Raw genomic sequence first — 21,283 nt, 5'->3', positions numbered from 1 at the left:
ATATTTAGAGAAGTAACTGAGAAAAAACAGTCAAACAATGGAAGCAAGCCCGAAAAGCTATTCTGTAATAAATACTAACACGAGCTCCGTTCTTTCCTGAAGGCAACCAGCCGTCTGCAGAGATCTCCAACTCCTGCTTGAAATCAGTTCTATCAATGGCCCCTGGACATCTAATATGTACACACTAACACCCACATACGGACAGGCAAGAGAAAGGAGGTGCATCAATCAGACACACACACACGTGCACGCATACACACACACACACACACACACACACACACACACACACACACACACACACGCACACACACACACACACACACACACACGCACACACACACACACACACACACACACACACACACACACACGCACACACACGCACGCACACGCACACACACGCACACACACACAGACACCTATAAGTCTGCATAATATGCATGCTTCCACACACCACATGAGATACAGTAGTAGAAACACACATAGAAGTGTCGTAGACTCTTTCTAACGCTACACAACAGGATTTACATAGTTGGTGGAGCCCAGTCACTTTGTTCATTTTCTGCCTGAGAGATCAGACTGATTGTCACGGACACCAGATTTTCCATCACACTGACTCGCCATCTATCACTGCTGTTGTTTATCTCCTGCTCACATCCTCCAGAAAATGAGACCATCTATCTGCAGCATGGCTGTCTCTATAGCTCACTACTCTTTTATGGGCTCTTAGTGGGGTGCTACACTGTTAGGACTCAGAGATTCATATTCATTACCTCTATGAAAACCAGGGAGAATTGTATGGCACTGTTGGCACTGTGTGGTTTATAGTAGTTGATGTTTTTGGACAGTCAGAAAATCGAGGGTGTTATGGTTCAGCCTGACAGTGTTATGGAGATTCTGAGAGGCAGGCAGGGTCATAGCTTATGAATGATTCACATGATGATGGTCATTCCTGTAGTTTAGAACAGACTAATTACACTTACCCCCAACAGCAGACAGTATTGACTAGTGCCAGTTTGCCTAATCAACCAGAGGGACAGTCTGTCCTCTACTTGCATTCATTATACAGTCATTTCCACCCTAAATGCTGAGGTAAATGTAGAAAGGTTCATTTATTGCCTGGACGTTTAAAAATTGTGAGCTGGGCCTCACACATTGGAATGGTTTAGCTCTGCTGAATAGACAGAAATATCACTAACAGCATGGAAAATAACCCCGTTCTAAAGACATAAAACACAGAAAATAACCCATGCTTAAAGACATAAAACACAGAATATAACCCATGCTTAAAGATATAGAACACAGAATATAACCCATGCTTAAAGATATAGAACACAGAATATAACCCATGCTTAAAGACATAAAACACAGAATATAACCCATGCTTAAAGACATAAAACACAGAATATAACCCATGCTTAAAGACATACAACACAGAAAATAACCCATGCTTAAAGACATACAACACAGAATATAACCCATGCTTAAAGACATACAACAAAGAACATAACCAGTGCTTAAAGACATAGAACACAGAATATAACCCATGCTTAAAGACATACAACACAGAAAATAACCCATGCTTAAAGACATAAAACATAGAAAATAACCAATGCTTAAAACATAAAACACAGAATATAACCCATGCTTAAAGACATAGAACACAGAATATAACCCATGCTTAAAGACATAAAACACAGAATATAACCCATGCTTAAAGACATAAAACACAGAATATAACCCATGCTTAAAGACATACAACACAGAAAATAACCCATGCTTAAAGACATACAACACAGAATATAACCCATGCTTAAAGACATACAACACAGAATATAACCCATGCTTAAAGACATACAACACAGAATATAACCCATGCTTAAAGACATACAACACAGAATATAACCCATGCTTAAAGACATAAAACATAGAAAATAACTAATGTTTAAAGACATAAAACACAGAATATAACCCATGCTTAAAGACATAAAACACAGAATATAACCCATGCTTAAAGACATACAACACAGAATATAACCCATGCTTAAAGACATAAAACACAGAATATAACCCATGCTTAAAGACATAGAACACATAAAATAACTAATGTTTAAAGACATAAAACACAGAATATAACCCATGCTTAAAGACATAGAACACATAAAATAACCCATGCTTAAAGACATAAAACACAGAATATAACCCATGCTTAAAGACATAAAACACAGAATATAACCCATGCTTAAAGACATACAAACAGAATATAAATGCTTAAAGACATAAAATGTTTAACCCATGCTTAAAGACATAAAACACAGAATATAACCCATGCTTAAAGACATAAAACACAAGATGCATACAACACAGAATATAACCCATGCTTAAAGACATAAAACACAGAATATAACCCATGCTTAAAGACATAAAACAGAATATATGCTTAAAGACATAAAACACAGAATGCTGCTTAAAGACATAAAACACAGAATATAACCCATGCTTAAAGACATAAAACGCAGAATATAACCCATGCTTAAAGACATAAAACGCAGAATATAACCCATGCTTAAAGACATACAACACAGAATATAACCCATGCTTAAAGACATAAAACACAGAATATAACCCATGCTTAAAGACATAAAACACAGAATATAACCCATGCTTAAAGACATAAAACACAGAATATAACCCATGCTTAAAGACATAAAACACAGAATATAACCCATGCTTAAAGACATACAACACAGAATATAACCCATGCTTAAAGACATAAAACACAGAATATAACCCATGCTTAAAGACATAAAACACAGAATATAACCCATGCTTAAAGACATAAAACACAGAATATAACCCATGCTTAAAGACATAAAACGCAGAATATAACCCATGCTTAAAGACATACAACACAGAATATAACCCATGCTTAAAGACATAAAACACAGAATATAACCCATGCTTAAAGACATACAACACAGAATATAACCCATGCTTAAAGACACAAAACACAGAATATAACCCATGCTTAAAGACATAAAACACAGAATATAACCCATGCTTAAAGACATAAAACACAGAATATAACCCATGCTTAAAGACATAGACAGGGTATCAACACATAAATCTCTTGCCACCTTAGCTAACACTATCAGAAAATAACTCTTCCCCCGGCACACACACACACACACACACACACACACACACACACACACACACACACACACACACACACACACACACACACACACACACACACACACACACACACACACACACACACACACACACACACACACAGACTGTAGGGTACTCAGCCACTGTTGCTATGCGACAAATTACTTTTGCTGTAAAGGCACAATCCCCCATAATAACAAAAGATTCCAAGACGTCCTCCACTATTCTCAGAATGCTGTGGCATCCTCCAACTGTGTTCACTCATTCATTTAATGAGTGATTATTGTGCGACCGCTTTGGTAAAACATTTTCTATTAATAATAATCAAAAATAACCCATCTGAGTCTTCCAAACGACACAAGATGACACCCCAACAAGCTGTTACTCTTTCTTCTTAACAACAAGTCAAACAGCACTTGAGTATGTTTAATGAGGTGGAAAACATGGCTGGCTATTCAGATGATTCAGCCATGTGCATCTTCCTTCCATCACACTCAGGACCAGCCTTATAATACGGAGGAGACAAGGTAACAACAAGGTTACGGGTCTATTGGTCTCAAATCAGCGGAGGCTGGTGACACTTTAAATGGGAGGATAGGCTCATTAAAACACATTAAACACACCGTTCCATTCATTACATTCCAGCCATTAGTATGAGCCATCCTCCCTTCACCAGCCTCCACTGTCTCTAATGGAGGGGCCATGATCCATCTATATGGGATCTGAGTCTGTCCATGACAGCTGGAAGACAGGTCACGTGACGCAATATGTATCATGGGACAACAGAAAAACACCCTCCTGGACTGACATCATGATGAACGCCATACTCAGCATCAACGACTACAACCTCCCATTATTCCATCATTACACGACACCACTTCTTCTACGCAATGAATGAGTCCCTAAACAAATCCATGAATATCAATTATCACAGACCAATTACCCCATTCATGCGATTTCTCTTTACACTGCAAAGTATAAAACTGCATTATAATGGAATGAATGTAGCCTAATCTAGTGGTCTCCTTTTCTGAGATATTCAGTGCTTGATCCATTCATATTTCTACAGAAGACATGACATCATGGTTAAATGTTGAGGATGTGTACAGACCATCATGGCTCATGTAGGATTGGATAGTACACTGAGGATTGGGGTGCACAACAGCACCACAATCCTTTGTCAACGATGCCATCAATCAAGCCCTATCAAACAAAGCTCACCTGTAAAAAAAGATCTACAGATTTAAAAAAAAAAGTTTTCTATTTTTCCACAATATCAATTCAATTCGTTTTCTGAATGGCTCCAGTGTTTCCTATGGCAGTCTTTTCCATTTCAGCACCATTAAATCAGTGTGCTATTGCTTTTGTAACCATGGAAACTGGCCTTGCTGCATCTCTCTGTGCAGGTCGGTGGGGCTTCACAATAGGCAGACTGACAGCTCCCGTGGCTGGAGCAGGCCAGCGAGCCCACCGAGCAGAACCAACACTGGGCACACACAGAACTGTCTGTCAGCCCTTAGCCCAGCACTCACCATCTCCGCCTACATTCCTCATTATAGGTTACATAACCAGGAGGTCCAGTGTCAGAACAACTTAAACACTCTGAGGGATGTTCTACATAAATCTGGTTACATGTGGTCCACACAAATCCCTAATTTGCTAGAAATGAGTTTCTATATTTCTGAGTATAATGAGTTGAATGAATGCTAGTTATGGATACGTGGGAGTAGGAATTCAAGATGCTTGTGGGATGTACATGTTTTCAGTAGCTGTTGTTGATGGAGAGTAGAACGGAATTATAATCATGGCTGTAATGTGGAAGTGTTGATGTTGTGTTTTGGTGAATGCAGTCCTGGGAGAACTGCATTGTCCTGCAGCCATGTGGGGTCCATTGGGGGATGGGAGGGATGCAGCATTACACTCACATAATACATTTCTATGTTTTCTAGAGAAGAAGACTCAGAGAGCTCGTCAGATTCTGGATCTGTCAGAGAGAAATATACTCTAAATATACCCAGAGATGTCAACTGTCAGCTACAAAGATCTTGTGCTTTTCAAGAAAATCAAAGCCCATCATACATTGAAAGAGTATGATAAAAATATGACTTTGCTGCATGGGATACCTATTCTTACTCAAAGTCTGCGGCAGCTTCTGTGAACTGAGAGAAATCTGAACCTCTTCATTGCTTGAGGACGCATCTCCTGTGTGCGCTTGTGCAAGCCTCAGTCCCAAACCCACAAGACTGATAGAAGGGAGTAGACACAGTACAGTCAATGAAAAAATGATTAGCACTGATTAAGACTAATGTTCTATCCAATAGGCTGTTTGGTGTGGCGGCAGTGTTCCTGCACTGTGGGTTCCCCCATTACTCCACAGAGATCTGCAGCCAAACACAGAGGCTACACTGCTACACGGACACACTGTAGCATAGTGGGTAGATGCAGTACATTTTAACGTTGGCAGATGGTGGAATGAAATACACAAACATCTAGCCTATTGTCGGGTAAAACATTGTTATCTGCTTTCTTCTGTTCAATTATCTCAAAAGGGAATAATCCTAGATAAAAATATTCTGTCACATTTGCTGTTTCTCCCTGGTGTAATGGTGCACAGGATCTGTATCCTAAACACAGTCTGAGGCTGCTGCTGCTCTGAGACAGAAAGGGAACAACAGAGATAGACAGAGAAAGAGAAACAGAGAGAGATAGAGAGTGAGTGAGAAGAACACAGAGAGAAAGAGAGAGTGAGGGCGACACAGAGAGAGATGGGTAGTGAGATGGAGAGGTTCTGGGTTTGGATCTCCAGGGTACTCACTGTTATCTTGGTCTCCTTGATCTCCTTGTTCTGCCTCTTAGCTGGCGAATTGTTCCCCGGGTTCTGTTGGGAGAGACAGGAGGCATCGTCAACGTCAAAGCTCTCCTCGGTGTCATAGCTGGCCGCCTCCATCATCACACAACACCTCTACTCCTCCTGCTCCTCTCTCTGCTCCTCTCTCTGCTCCTCTCGCTGCTCCTCACGGGGAAACCCTGCTCCTGCAACTGAGGCTGCCTCTCACAGACCGCTGCCTGCCTGACGTGGTGAGTCGAGTGGAGACGCGTCACAGGCGTGGGGTGGGGGTGGGGGTGGGGGGTGGGGGTGGCGGGGTGGGGGTGGGGGGTGAGTAAGGGGCTGGGGAGAATAGAGGGGGATGTGTGGAGTGGAGGGAGGGGGTGGAGGCGGTTGGTCATAGTCCTAGGAGCGTGACGAGGCTGTCACCCGAGTCTGGAGGTTGACGGCAGGGGGAAGATGCAGTGAGGAGCCCTGTGTCTCCCTACTGTCCATACTGAAAACTAGTGAGACAACACATGGATGGAGCCAGCGGAAGAGAGCGAGAGAGAGTGCTTTAGCAATGTAAACATGTGTTTCCCATGCCAATAAATCCCTCTTGAATTTAGTTGAGAGATGGAAGACTGAAGGAGAGGTGGGGATTTATTTACACATTCGATCACCATGCCTCCCTCTTCCCTCTTCAGAGAGATTGAAAGAAAGAGACAGAGAGAAAGAGGGAGTGTGTGTGTGTGAGAGAGAGAGAGAGGGAGAGAGAGAGAGAGAGAGAGAGAGAGAGAGAGAGAGAGAGAGAGAGAGAGAGAGAGAGAGAGAGAGAGAGAGAGAGAGAGAGAGAGAGAGAGAGAGAGAGAGGGGGGGGTTGAATTAGGGAGGAGAGGATAAGGAGAGAGGAGAGGGGGCAGGGTCTGAGGGAAATGGCTTAGTAATGATAACTAGAAGGCTAATCATGATTAAGAAGCAAGTCAGAGGAAAAGAGGAGGGAGAAAAACAAAACCAATGAACAGCCTCTCTGGCCCCACATGTGTGTCTATGAGCTTTAGAGCTTTGGTCTGTGTGTGTGTGTGTATGTGTGTGTGTGTGTGTGTGTGTGTGTGTGTGTGTGTGTGTGTGTGTGTGTGTGTGTGTGTGTGTGTGTGTGTGTGTGTGTGTGTGTGTGTGTGTGTGTGTGTGTGTGTGTGTGTGTGTGTGTGTGTGTGTGTGTGTGTGTGTAGGGAGATGTGTATGTGCATACAATACTGTCTGACAGTGTGGGTGTGTGTTAGCGTAATGACAATTCAGAGCGGTGTGGGTATATGATAATAGTGTGTGGGTAGAGGATGTCTGATAATAGTGTGTGGGTAGAGGATGTCTGATAATAGTGTGTGGGTAGAGGATGTCTGATAATAGTGTGTGGGTAGAGGATGTCTGATAATAGTGTGTGGGTACAGGATGTCTGATAATAGTGTGTGGGTATAGGATGTCTGATAATAGTGTGTGGGTATAGGATGTCTGATAATAGTGTGTGGGTATAGGATGTCTGATAATAGTGTGTGGGTACAGGATGTCTGATAATAGTGTGTGGGTACAGGATGTCTGATAATAGTGTGTGGGTAGAGGATGTCTGATAATAGTGTGTGGGTACAGGATGTCTGATAATAGTGTGTGGGTAGAGGATGTCTGATAATAGTGTGTGGGTACAGGATGTCTGATAATAGTGTGTGGGTAGAGGATGTCTGATAATAGTGTGTGGGTAGAGGATGTCTGATAATAGTGTGTGGGTACAGGATGTCTGATAATAGTGTGTGGGTAGAGGATGTCTGATAATAGTGTGTGGGTACAGGATGTCTGATAATAGTGTGTGGGTAGAGGATGTCTGATAATAGTGTGTGGGTAGAGGATGTCTGATAATAGTGTGTGGGTACAGGATGTCTGATAATAGTGTGTGGGTACAGGATGTCTGATAATAGTGTGTGGGTAGAGGATGTCTGATAATAGTGTGTGGGTAGAGGATGTCTGATAATAGTGTGTGGGTAGAGGATGTCTGATAATAGTGTGTGAGTACAGGATGTCTGATAATAGTGTGTGGGTAGAGGATGTCTGATAATAGTGTGTGGGTAGAAGATGTCTGATAATAGTGTGTGGGTAGAGGATGTCTGATAATAGTGTGTGGGTGTTTGTGTAGGTGTGTTTGGCAGGTGTGTTTGTGGAGGGCTGATGCATATTTGAATATTTTTCAGGGGTGGGGGACCAGAGGGTGGATGAGCGGAAGAATTGATGTACACATGTGTGAGTGCATCGTATGTGAGTGCGGAGGGAGCCGAAGGGTGTGTGTGTGTTTACCCAAGCGCGTGTGGTGGTGTTATCTGTGTGGGCATGGCTGCAGCCACACTTATCCTCTCTTTCTCACTCTCTCTCTCTCACTATCCTTCTCTCCCTCGCTCGTTCTACTATCTCCCTCTCTCGCTCGTTCTACTATCTCCCTCTCTCTCTCTTTCTACTATCTCCCTCTCTCTCTAATGATGGTGTTCCACCAGAGGCTGCAGCATGTTTGCAGCGAAAAGCAGAGCTGCCCCTGTCCGTACACGTGATCGCCCCAAGGACACCACCCCACTGTGCCCTTCTCTCCACCCCTGCTTATTACAACACCCCCCTGCAGAGGCCAACACAACAACACAGTCAGCTGTAGTAACCCAGTGAAAGCCTCATGCTTCGCATCGACACACTCTCACCTTCCTCCTCCGAAACATGGCGCCGTTGACCAGCACCTACCGATGTGTCCGGGCTGCTCGGAGCGCGGCAATCCAGCCAGCGGACTTTCCCAGAAACCTAGGATGCCCAGTTCTCCCAGTTTGAGCTATAAAGATTATCTTGCTGGTGTCCTTACAAAAGCTGACAACAAACCCTGCAGCGTGGTCCAAATCTCAGCTGCCCATATGGCCCAAATCTGTCCATGTATTCTCCCGTTAGCTGATGACGGGGTACTCACTAACGCTGAGTAATTAGTCACGTGGGTTGACGTGTAACACTTCTTGGCCCAGGTTCATAGCTGCTCAAAGCAGGACTGGGGAGGAACATAGAGGACCATTTTTGTCCTGAAGAATGTTTGATGCGTGCGATGGATTTCAAGCATACCATATCAAGAATAAACAGTGAATTATTGCATTAAAATAGTAAAAATGTTCATTAGTTTGCCTGCAACGTGTTATAGGTGTTACAGGAACCATTATTGAGTTTGAGCTGCTTAATGTTGATGTGAATTCAATATCAGACAACTATTTCACTCCGATCAATACGTTGAGCTGATTGCGATGTTCCAACCGTAATAGACTTAACGGGTTGGACAAAATATAGGTGTATCAGGTGAAGTCCCTTTTAAAAAGGGTATTGCAGACTGCAGTGCTGAGTTGAAAGTCTCACCTGTTTGTCCATAGTGGTTCTCCGTAGGGGCACGCCAGGGGGGTCCGTGGGATGCATAGCACTTCCTGTGGTATAAGGTGTTCCATTGACTACAGGGGAAAAGATCAGAAATGTCATTGAGATGATTGACAGATTAAACCCAGTCATTACTGAATCAGTTCAGAACGATAAACAGATGGGGGAACATACAACTCCTTCATGTGAAGGACTGGGTATCAATCCATTATAGTGAAAAGGTCAGGTTGTGCTTATGTCTTCAAGTGACATCTTAATGTTGTGGAGTCGTTTGCATCCTAACAGTAGGGAATAATACATCCCCATTCATCATCCAGACAGAAAGCAGTTTGCACTCCCTTATATCCCTCCTTTGTCCCAGCTTCAGTCCATCTCACTGGGCTACGGCTCAGTACACAGCATATCTCATAGGTGTTTTCATCTTCTTCTCCCTCTGGCCCATAAGAAAACAGTGGCCTTAAAATAATGCCAATGGCCTAAAGGGAGATGTTCCTGTGTGTCTGTATGAGTGTGTGTGTGTGTGTCACAACCCTGCATACGTCTATGGTAATGTCCCTACTCACATCCTACAGGGTTCTAATGGTTCCTCATCAGCCGTGATTCATGGCCTGTCGCTGCATATCAAGGAAGCCCATCTCAAAATGAGCTAGAGTATTATTACAGTTGAAGTCGGAAGTTTACATGCACCTTAGCCAAATACATTTAAACTCAGTTTTTCACAATTCCTGACATTTAATCCCAGTAGAAATTCCCTGTCTTAGGTCAGTTCGGATCACCAATTTATTTTAAGAATGTGAAATGTCAGAATAATAGTAGAGAGATGTAAGGGTTCTCGTCCTCCTCTTCTGAGGAGGAGTAGCGAGAAGGATCGGAGGACCAATGCGCAGCGTGGTAAGTGTCCATAATGTTTTTTAATAAAGACAATAGAACACTCAAACAAAACAACAAATGATGACGTGAATATACAAAACCGAAAACAGTACCGTGTGGACCAAACACTCACACGGAAAACAAACACCCACAACCCAAAAGTGAAACCCAGGCTACCTAAGTATGATTCTCAATCAGGGACAACAATTGACAGCTGCCTCTGAGTGAGAACCATACTAGGCCGAACTCAAAAACCAACATAGAAAAACAAACATAGACTACCCACCCAACTCACGCCCTGACCATGCTAAAACAAATATATAATAACAGAACTAAGGTCAGAACGTGACAAGAGAATAATTTATTTCAGCTTTTATTTGTTTCATCACATTACCATTGGGTCAGAAGTTTACATACACTCATTTAGTATTTGGTAGCATTGCCTTTAAATTGTTTAACTTGTGTCAAACGTTTCAGGTAGCCTTCCACAAGCTTCACACAATAAGTTGGGTGAATTTTGGCCCATTCCTCCTGACAGAGCTGGTGTAACGGAGTCAGGTTTGTAGGCCTCCTTGCTCGCACACGCTTTTTCAGTCCTGCCCACAAATTTTCCATGGGATTGAGGTCAGGGTTTTGTGATGGCGACTAAAATACCTTGAATTTGTTGTCCTGTGCTATTTTTGTTTCATCAGACCAGAGGACATTTCTCCAAAAAGTACGATCTTTGTCCCCATGTGCAGTAAAGTAATCTGGCTTTTTGTATAGCGGTTTTGGAGTAGTGGCTTCTTCCTCACTGACCGGCCTTTCAGGTTATGTCGATATAGGACTTGTTTTACTGTGGATATAAATACTTTTGTACCTGTTTCCTCCAGCATCTTCACAAGGTCCTTTTCTGTTGTTCTGGGATTGATTCGCACTATGCGCACCAAAGTACGTTCAACTCTAGGAGACAGAACACATCTCTTCCTGAGCAGAATGACGGCTGCGTGATCCCATGATGTTTATATTTGCGTACTATTGTTTGTACAGATGAGTGTGGTACCTTCAGGCATTTGGAAATTGCTCCCAATGATAAACCAGACTTGTGGAGGTCTACAATTTTTTTCTGAGGTCTTGACTGATGTCTTTTGATTTTCCCATGATGTCAAGCAAAGAGGCACTGAATTTGAAGGAAGGCCTTGAAACACATCCACAGGTACACCTCCAATTGACTCAAATGGTGTAAATTAGCCTATCAGAAGATTCTAAAGCCATAACATAATTTTCTGGAATTTGCCAAGCCTCTTTAAAGGCACAGTAAACTTCTGACGCACTGGAATTGTGATACAGTGAATTATAAGTGAAATAATCTGTCTGTAAACAATTTTGGGAAAAATTACTTGTGTCATGCACAAAGTAGATGTTTTAACCGACTTGCCAAAACTACAGTTTGTTATCAAGAATTGTGTGGAGTGGTTGAAAAACAAGCTTAATTGACTCCAACACCACAGCCATGGAAGGACACAACATAATGACCCCTGAGGGAAGCTGAGCACCACAGCCATGTAAATACATGACATAATGACCCAGCTCTACCTCACACATAATGGAGCAGAGACCAGGAGAATATGGATCAGATGGGGATGGATACTCTGTTAGAGAGACATATACAGAAATATATATCAAGGGATCAAGCTATTTTACGAGGTCTCAGAACAACAGTGTTCTGAAATGGAATGGTATGAAGTCTCACTAGGTGGGTATCTGCGGTATCATCAACAGAATGCTCTGCCACATATAGGGAGCCCATGGCGGTGCCGTCATACTTATTCTAGAGCCCATGGCTATCTCCATGAATGCTTTGCATTATCCAAGCAGACTGAGTTATGGACTCAGATACAGGCAGTGTAACCTGAGCCCACTTCCTGTTCAACACTACTTCACCCTCTCTAACCTTACCCCCAATCCGCCCAATCCCTAACTTCCTGGTGCTTGTCTCCAGTGCCGGGCCGGGGCATCCAGAGTCCAGGGAGGATTCCGGCTGGACTAGCCAGGCAGAGAGATCCCTCAACCTGGGCTTCATTACTGCCTGCCTCCCCTGGGAGGATTAGCCTTGTCTGGTCTGACAAATCCCTACAGCTGGCTGTTCTCTCCCTGGTTGTTCTCCCAGTGTGTGGAGAGAACATGCCAGCAGTGGACTACCATCTACTGGCCTGGGATGGTGTTCCTCAGACATACAGTAATGAGAGGCAGAACCTGAAATGCCCCTAAATAAGCCAACAAGTGTTCCAGCTAGCTAGGTCAAGTTAGATTGCTATGGCTTCAGTTGTACAGCTACTACACAGCGAAGAAGAGGAATTGCTATATCGATGCAAGCAACACTTTTGACACTTATTTAACTCCATAGATATGGTAGATTTAAATCAGAAGAGGCTTGATGTTACCTTCTGGTAAGGAGTTTCTTTGTGCTGGTGGTCTCACTGGGGTTCCATAAGTAGCAGAGGGCCGTTCCCATGTTGTTTCTGGAAGGACACATAAATGGTTAAAGCCAAATGAGGAGTAAGGCACAATGGACACACAGTTCCACAGTTTCCCTGAACGCTGAATGAAACTCGAAAGAACACAGGTGGAGAGCACAACCATTCAGAAATGTTCAGAAAGTATTGTAGAGGACATGGTCACACAGGACTATAGCGGGCGACTACAGCGTTCTGATAATCAGTGGTCTCGTTCAGTTGAACAGAGAAACAAGACGAGAATACTTGAAATGAAAAGTATTGAAATGAATGATTCACTTGCAGAAAGAACTATTGATATTCTTGACATTCTCTGAGAATGTTCCCGGTGCATCAAAGAAACAGTTAGTGGAGCAAGAAGTCCTTTATTATCTGAACAGTGTTAGAGAGGCTTTCTGACTATAAATCAGGCAGACACACTGTATATACAATGATCTGATAACGTCGGCACATTACATGCTCTTCAGTAATAAAAGTGTTAGATTTGCTTGAAAATACAACTGAGTGCCCTTTAAAAATAGCATCTCTAATCAGTGTAATTCAAAAACACATTCTAATCATTATGCAGTTGAATTAATATAATAATGAGTGTTACAGCATATGGTTTTATAAAATAGCCCCTGGGTCTTTATCTCTACTACAGTGTGTGGTGTGCCAAGGTGCAGTGTTCTGCCAGAGTGTTGGAACTGCCGTGGGTGAAGCCTGGCTTTGTCCTGTGGGAAACAGTATTTTTCTCTGGCTCCTATCCCATTGAGGGGCACGCACACACACACACACACACACACACACACACACACACACACACACACACACACACACACACACACACACACACACACACACACACACACACACACACACACACACACACACACACACACACACACACACACACACACAGACAGAGAGCTCTGTCTGTGTAGTGCAGACCACCAAATGAAAAGGGTCTGATAAGCATCTGTATAAAAGGTTGGCTGCCTATTAGCCCTGGTATTAAACAAGTAGGTATTTCTCCTGTCTAGTAAACAGGGGTTGTTTAAATGTCATTACACAGGACGGCTTTGTGGAACACATGGGTTGAGCTGCTGAGGTACCTGCAGCAGTGGCTGCCATCACCACACATTTGGGCTAATCAGATGAAAGTGGATGAGATGTTAAGCCCTCCTTCAGATGAATGCGCTGGAAAGATGTTGATGATGGGGAATGGTAATGAGCTCTCTGAGACGGCAGCATTTCACAGCAGAATTGGAAACTATGGTTACCAAACAAAAACTCACAAATGGAACTGATGGTTTCTGATTTAACATTTGTGAACGCTAACCTGACACAGTAAAAATATGAAGTAAGCTTTATGCGTGTGGACAAATCACACTGTTTTTGCTCGTGAAATGATGAAATATGTATTGGTTCCAGCATAAATCGGGTAGATTATATAGCTACAGTAATAATGCAGATATATACATTATATATACATAGTCAGAGAGATATTGTAGAAATATATGGTGCTGGCAGAAGGTGAATCACAGCCAATAGGAGTGGAGGATCTGCCAGATTTCTTCCACCCTCCTCATAATATTGACCCTCCTCTCACATGAGTGAGCATGTCAGTAGGGTTGTGGTGGAGTTGTGTGCCTGGCTCACCTTTGCTGCCGGTGTTGACATAGTACCTGCATCCCTCGGGTGACTTGTAACATCTCCAGCCTTGGGGAAGAGGGACAATCTTACTCTCATCCCCCGGTGCAGGGCTGGTGGCCGCTGACTTCTGTCACAAACATACCACTCGTTTCACCACCAGATAATTCACATAAGCTGGGACTGTTTCCCAGTCTTGCTCATACAAATGGTGAGTACAAATATTATCTATTCATTGAGAAATGTTGATTTTGTTCTGTTTTTTTACTGTAATTGATTTGCGCACTTGATTAATACACATAATATTCCATACTACGTATATGCATATCGAGGGGTTGCATCAGCCTCTAATGTTCCCAATTAGCAGTGTCTGCTCATTTCTACCCAGTTACAGTACAAGGTACTCCAACATTTCTAAAGCAGGCTGATCACAGGCGCAGACACAGCTGTGTAGGAAAGATCTGTTTTAATTAGGAACAATGTCATAATTAACATAATGATTCATTCAGGAAACATTGAACTGTGGCAAGGAATGGGAAAGCTTGTTTGATTGTAGGAAGGGTGTTCTTTTCTTGGAACCCTTCATGTGGTTGTTGGTAAACTGAGAAGACCCCACTGCTGAAAGAGACAAAAGAAAGCCCCATTGCACTCTACAAACCCCCACCTAAACAAGCCTAATGGAACAAAATTAGAGCTCTTTGACAACACAGATCCGCCTTATGTTTATCGATGAGCAAAGGAAGCAAACAAAGAAAAGAACACATTCCCTACAATTAAACATGGGCAGGTTTGAAAACGCTGAGGATTTGCTTTGCTGCCTCTGGTACTGGGGGCCTTGAACGTGTGCAAGATATCATGAAATCAGCAGATTATCAAGGTGTTCTGGAGTGCAATGTTCAACCCAGTGTCCTAAAACTGTGTCTCTGTCAGTGGTGTAAAGTACTTAAGTGGAAATATTTACTAAGTCATTTTTTAGGGTATCTGTTCTTTACTTTACTATTTATATTTTTGACAACTTTTACCTCACTACATTCCTAAAGAAAATGATGTACGTTTTACTCCATACATTTTCCCTGACAAAGTACTCATGACATTTTGAATGCTGAGCAGGACAGAAAACGGTCCAATTCACACACTTATCAAGAGAACATCCCTGGTCATCTCTACTGCCTCTGATCTGGCGGACTCAGTAAACACAAATGCTTTGTTTGTAAAGGATGTCTGAGTGTTGAAGTGTGACCCTTGCTATCCGTAAATAACAAAAACAAGAAAATTGTGTCGTATGGTTTGTTTAATATAAGGAGTTTTAAATTATTCATACTTTTACTTTTGATACTTAAGTATATTTAAAACCAAATACTTTTAGACTTTTACTCAAGTAGTATTTTACTGGGTGACTTTAACTTTTACTTTTTTTTATTAAGGTATCTTCACTTTTACTCCAGTATGACAATTGGGTACTTTTTCCTCCACTGATCTCTGTTGAAGGTTGTGGGTCTTCCAGCAGAACAACAAACCAAACACAAATGAGAAAGCATCCAGGAATGGTTCAATAATAAATAGTGGACTTCTGCAGTGACCAGCAATGAGTCCAGATCTGAATCCCATCTAAAACCTATGGTGAGATCAGAAAACAGCAGTTGGTGAAAGGCTTCACTCAAACATTGAAAAATTGGTGCAGTTTGCAGCTGAAAAATGGGCCGTATTGCCATGTGCAGCAACCCCATTGATGATTACAATAAGTGTTTTTTTGCAGTCATGTTCGCCAAAGGCTGTTTAACCAAGTATTAGCCCTGGGTGCCATGTATTTTGTCCATGCCATTTGTTGAAATTTTCTTAAATAACATTGCAAACTTGTTTCCCCAGAAGAATTAGTTCTGCAATGTTGACAATCCCAAAAAAAAAGATTCCATTTTAACTTATTTCAGAAGTTCAAGGGTTCCAATATATTTGTCCACCCTTGAAATCAAACCAAATCAAAGTTTATTTGTCACGTGCGCCGAATAAAATAGGTGTAGACCTTACAGTGAAATGCTTACTTACAGGCTCTAACCAATAGTGAAAAAAGGTGTTAGGTAAGGTAGGTAAGTAAAGAAATAAAACAACAGTAAAAAGACAGGCTATATACAGTAGCGAGGCTACATACAGTAGCAAGGCTATATACAGTAGCGAGGCTATATACAGTAGCAAGGCTATATACAGTAGCGAGGCTATATACAGTAGCCAGGCTATATACAGACACCGGTTAGTCTGGCTGATTGAGGTAGTATGTACATGTAGATATGGTTAAAGTGACTATGCATATATGATGAACAGAGAGTAGCAGTAGTGTAAAAGAAGGGTTGACGGGTGGTGGGTGGCGGGACACAATGCAGAAAGCCTGGTTAGCCAATGTGCGGGAGCACTGGTTGGTCAGCCCAATTGAGGTAGTATGTACATGAATATATAGTTAAAGTGACTGTGCATGTATGATAAACAGAGAGTAGCAGCAGCGTAAAAAGAGGGTTTGGGGGGGTGGGGGGGCACACAATGCAAATAGTCTGGGTAGCCTTTTGATGATCTGTTCAGGAGTCTTATGGCTTGGGGATAAAAACTGTTGAGAAGCCTTTTGGTCCTAGACTTGGCACTCCGGTACCGCTTGCCATGCGGTAGTAGAGAGAACAGTCTATGACTGGGGTGGCTGGGGTCTTTGACGATTTTTAGGGCCTTCCTCTGACACCGCTTGGTGTAGAGGTCCTGGATGGCAGGCAGTTTAGCCCCAGTGAATGTACTGGGCCGTTCGTACCCTCTGTAGTGCCTTGCGGTCAGCAATTGCCGTACCAGGTAGTGATGCAACCAGTCAGGATGCTCTCGAAGTTGCAGCTGTAGAACCTTTTGAGGATCTCAGGACCCATGACAAATCTTTTCAGTCTCCTGAGGGGGAATAGGTTTTGCCCTCTTCACGACTGTCTTGGTGTGTTTGGACCATTCTAGTTTGCTGTTGATGTGGACACAGAGGAACTTGAAGCTCTCAACCTGCTCCACTACAGCCTCGTCGATGAGAATGGGGGCGTGCTCGGTCCTCCTTTTCCTGTAGTCCACAATCATCTCCTTAGTCTCGGCTACGTTGTGGGATAGGTTGTTATTCTGGCACCACACGGCCAGGTATCTGATCTCCTCCCTATAGGCTGTCTCGTCGTTGTCTGTGATCAGGCCTACCACTGTTGTGTCGTCTGCAAATTAAATGATGGTGTTGGAGTCGTGCCTGGCCATGCAGTCATGGGTTAACAGGGAGTACAGGAGTGGACTGAGCACGCACCACTGTGGAGCTCCAGTGTTGAGGATCAGCGTGGCAGATGTGTTGTTACCTACCCTCACCATCTGGGGGCGGCCCGTCAGGAAGTCCAGGATCCAGTTGCAGAGGGAGGTGTTTAGTCCTAGGTTCCTTAGCTTAGTGATGAGCTTTGAGGGTAGTATGGTGTTGAACGCTGAGATGTAGTCAATGAATAGCATTCTCACATAAGCAAACAACATCCGTTCTGATGTGCTGTTATTATTTAGAAGCTATTATTTTCGGCTCACAGTGCTTTCTTCAGGGCTTTCACAGTGCCTTCCCTTGGTTGGAGGGTGTTATTCACAATGATCCACTATCTGGATAAATAACAATAACAGCTTCTGGGACCTTATCAGCAGTTCCCAGAAGGCTCATACACACCCATAAAGCTCCTGGTCACATTGCAACTGCAGAATTTACTGTAGTGTACTTCATAAGGCAAAAGTCCTCTTTAATCTACAGGGATGGCCTGACGGATGATTCATTGTCATTAACAACAGTGAATGTTGCCCAGTCAAAGCTGTCTGCTATATCTGACAGAGGGCCTGCTGAACTCTGCCTGTACCACTTCTAACATGGTAACTGTCTGCTAGTCACGACCCTACCCCAGATCCACTGCGGAGTGTGGGGACAGAGGGGGAGGAGAGGGGGAAAGGGAGGAGAGGAGGGAAAGGGAGGAGAGGAGGGAAGGATAATAATGGAATGATAAAGCAGAGAGATCCTGCTGATATCTACACTCGTTTGATGTACAAGATAAAAGGGATTCCTTTCTGTCTCTCTTTCTGATATAAAGCACTGGGCTTGCAGTGAGCAGTTTGCAGTGAGTACAATACAAAGCACCTCGTCTTCATTGACGAGCCATGCTGTTCTGCAGGAAACTGTCCTCGGTCATTTATCATGAGCTCATAAAATGCATTATCCTTCCTCAAGCTCCCAATAAGGACATACTGTATGTGATTTTCACTATGTCAGACAAATCATGAACATACTGTATCACCAAGGAGCACAATGTCCATTAGCTTAACATAAATCAGACTTTATACAAGTATAATGGCCACTACTAACCCTGACCTAATGCATCTTAGGCAGCATACCATCCTCTGAACCATGGAATAGCAGTGAACTGGTACTTTTTGCCTGGAGACATGAATCGTTAACTAATTAATCATCCCAGAGAGATGTAAATGACAGATTCTTATCTTGAGATTTGTAGCATATGTGATTTATCTCACTTCCCTGAGCTGTAGCGATTTCACATGTCCCCTGGCAAAAAACTGTTGAATAAAGTGGAACGGCATCCAAGCTTTCAAAGAATTTAAAAGGACAAAATCCTCTGGATATCTCCTGCCAAATCCCACAATCCTTTGGGGTGGTGCTCCCACTGCAACCCCTGGGAGGAGGCTCTTTATAGAGTATACTCCCCTCCAGTTTCCTCAGTTCCCATTGAATACCAACAAAGCAACAGGACAGGCCCTCTCCCACCACTACAGAGGAGAGTCTGGGCTCTTGCTGTTAGCATGCCCTTCTGTGGCTTCATTGGTATGACTGGGAATGAATGAGAGCATTAACCCCACATTGTGCTACCTGCAATAGGGGGATTATTATAGTGCAGCACCTGAAGCTGGTTAGAGACAGGGGTACTAAAGGAAGAGCCTGGCCTAGTGTTAAATCCTCACCGCTGACTGATTTTCTCTACACTCAGCTCTGCATGTCAATGTATCTCTCTGCCTATTGTATCCATCCTACTTAGGGCCGAGCGCTCTCTCTCAGTGGTGTTTGGAAGTCTTGGTGGTGCACCGAGTGCCCTGTAACAGTTTTAAACTTTATCAAACAAAACAAACATTTATTGTGGAACTGGGATTCCTGGGAGTGCATTCTGATGAAGATCATCACAGGTAAGTGAATATTTATAATGCTATTTCTGACTTTTACTGACTCCACAACATAGCGGGTATCTGTATGGCTTGTTTTTGTGAGCGCTGTACTCAGATTATTCAGCGATGTACTCAAGATTATTGCATGGTGTGCTTTTTCCGTAAAGCTTTTTTGAAATCTGACACAGCGGTTGCATTAAGGAGAAGTATATCTTTAGTTCTATGCATAACACTTGTAACTTTTATCAAAGTGTATGATGAGTATTTCTGTAAATTGATGTGGCTCTCTGCAAATTCGACGGATGTATTCGAGGCACAACATTACTGAACATAACGTGCCAATGTAAACTGAGATTTTTGGATATAAATATGAACTTTATCGAACAAAACATACATGTATTGTGTAACATAAAGTCCTATGAGTGCCATCTGATGAAGATCATCAAAGGTTAGTGATTCATTTTATCTCTATTTCTGCTTTTTGTGACTCCTCTCTTTGGCTGTATGTTTTTGTGACTAGGCGCTGACCTAACATAATCGTATGGTGTGCTTTCGCTGTAAAGCCTTTTTGAAATCGGACACGATGGCTAGATTAACAAGAAGTTACGCTTTAATTTTGTGTATTGCACTTGTGAATGTATGAAAGTTAAATATCTCAAAAAAATATTTCTGTATTTCGCGCTCTGCCATTTCAGCGGATGTTGTCGAGGGGTTCCGCTAGCTACACTACAAACATTACCAGGTTCCTTTGAAGCAATTGTAAAGACAGTCCACCACAACATAACCAAGAGTTAGTGAGGCGTAGTCTGTGTAAGGCGTAGTCTGTGTTTAACCCACTGAGGTATGGTTTAATTTCATTATATATTAGAAACAGTTTGAGATCATTTTGAGAGGATTTCGCCAGTGGTTGAATGGGGAATTGGGCTTCTCGGGAAAATGTTGTCCGAGGTTGCAACAGTAACCAAGGGAGGCAGGGCTCAGCAAAAGGTAATTGGGAAATGTTCCAGAGAACGAGAGTGGGAGGAAGAGATGAAATTCCACTGCAAATGTGGTACTTGTGCTAGCTTTGAGTCATCAGTCAATCGAGTTTATTGTCATTGTATGACCCTTTGTTTAGAATGTCTACATACTGAGGTGATTTCAAAAACACTGCATCTGCATTTATGCAACCTGCTACCTCAGGCTCTGCTATGCACATAATATCTTCCATTCTGTCCAATCGAATCAATTCAAATGAAGTTACTGTGGTGCTTGTTGTCAGTCCCCCACATTTGTGTACGTGTTAAATAATATATTGCAACAAAATGTTGCATCCAAGTTCAGTAAAGTAAGTGACTCTTGATCTGAAACACTCACAAAACAGTAGACTAAATGTAATTTGTTTTTACACGATTTTCCCTGTGGCTCTAGGGCATGTACAGTACTAACTGTACTGTAAGTTTCAGTAATTATGAGAAAAGTCTTGTAAAACAACATACCGTAACTCCACACATGATAATGATAAAAAGGGCAAACATGGACAAATCAGTGAGCCCTGTTTCTTACACAGGCTAATGAACATGACAACAAACAATCCAGACTTCATTTAACCGGTTCTGTTTTTTTATTTGAAGGGAAACAGAGCCTTCCTGAAGACACAGAAGAAGAGGGAATGTGATTGCAGGGTGGTTGAGGGACAGAG

The 21,283-nt window shown here is 42.7% G+C and overlaps 1 protein-coding gene across 1 annotated transcript in view; it reads right to left on the bottom strand.

The window, feature by feature from the left end:
* LOC118365635 (growth arrest-specific protein 7-like) overlaps positions 1-21,283 on the bottom strand; it is a 42,554-nt gene that overhangs the window by 16,306 nt on the left and 4,965 nt on the right. The window contains exons 2-5 of the mRNA XM_052491363.1: positions 14,425-14,545; positions 12,712-12,789; positions 9,404-9,492; positions 5,996-6,058 (exon numbers count right to left, since the gene is read on the bottom strand). Coding sequence (XP_052347323.1) covers positions 5,996-6,058; positions 9,404-9,492; positions 12,712-12,789; positions 14,425-14,545 — 351 coding nt within the window. The remainder of the gene's footprint in view (positions 1-5,995; positions 6,059-9,403; positions 9,493-12,711; positions 12,790-14,424; positions 14,546-21,283) is intronic.

Source organism: Oncorhynchus keta, chromosome 32, assembly GCF_023373465.1.
Source record: "Oncorhynchus keta strain PuntledgeMale-10-30-2019 chromosome 32, Oket_V2, whole genome shotgun sequence".
In the NCBI taxonomy this organism is placed as follows: domain Eukaryota; kingdom Metazoa; phylum Chordata; class Actinopteri; order Salmoniformes; family Salmonidae; genus Oncorhynchus; species Oncorhynchus keta.
Note: the sequence above shows the minus strand (reverse complement) of the source record. Positions and strands in the feature narration are given on the sequence as shown.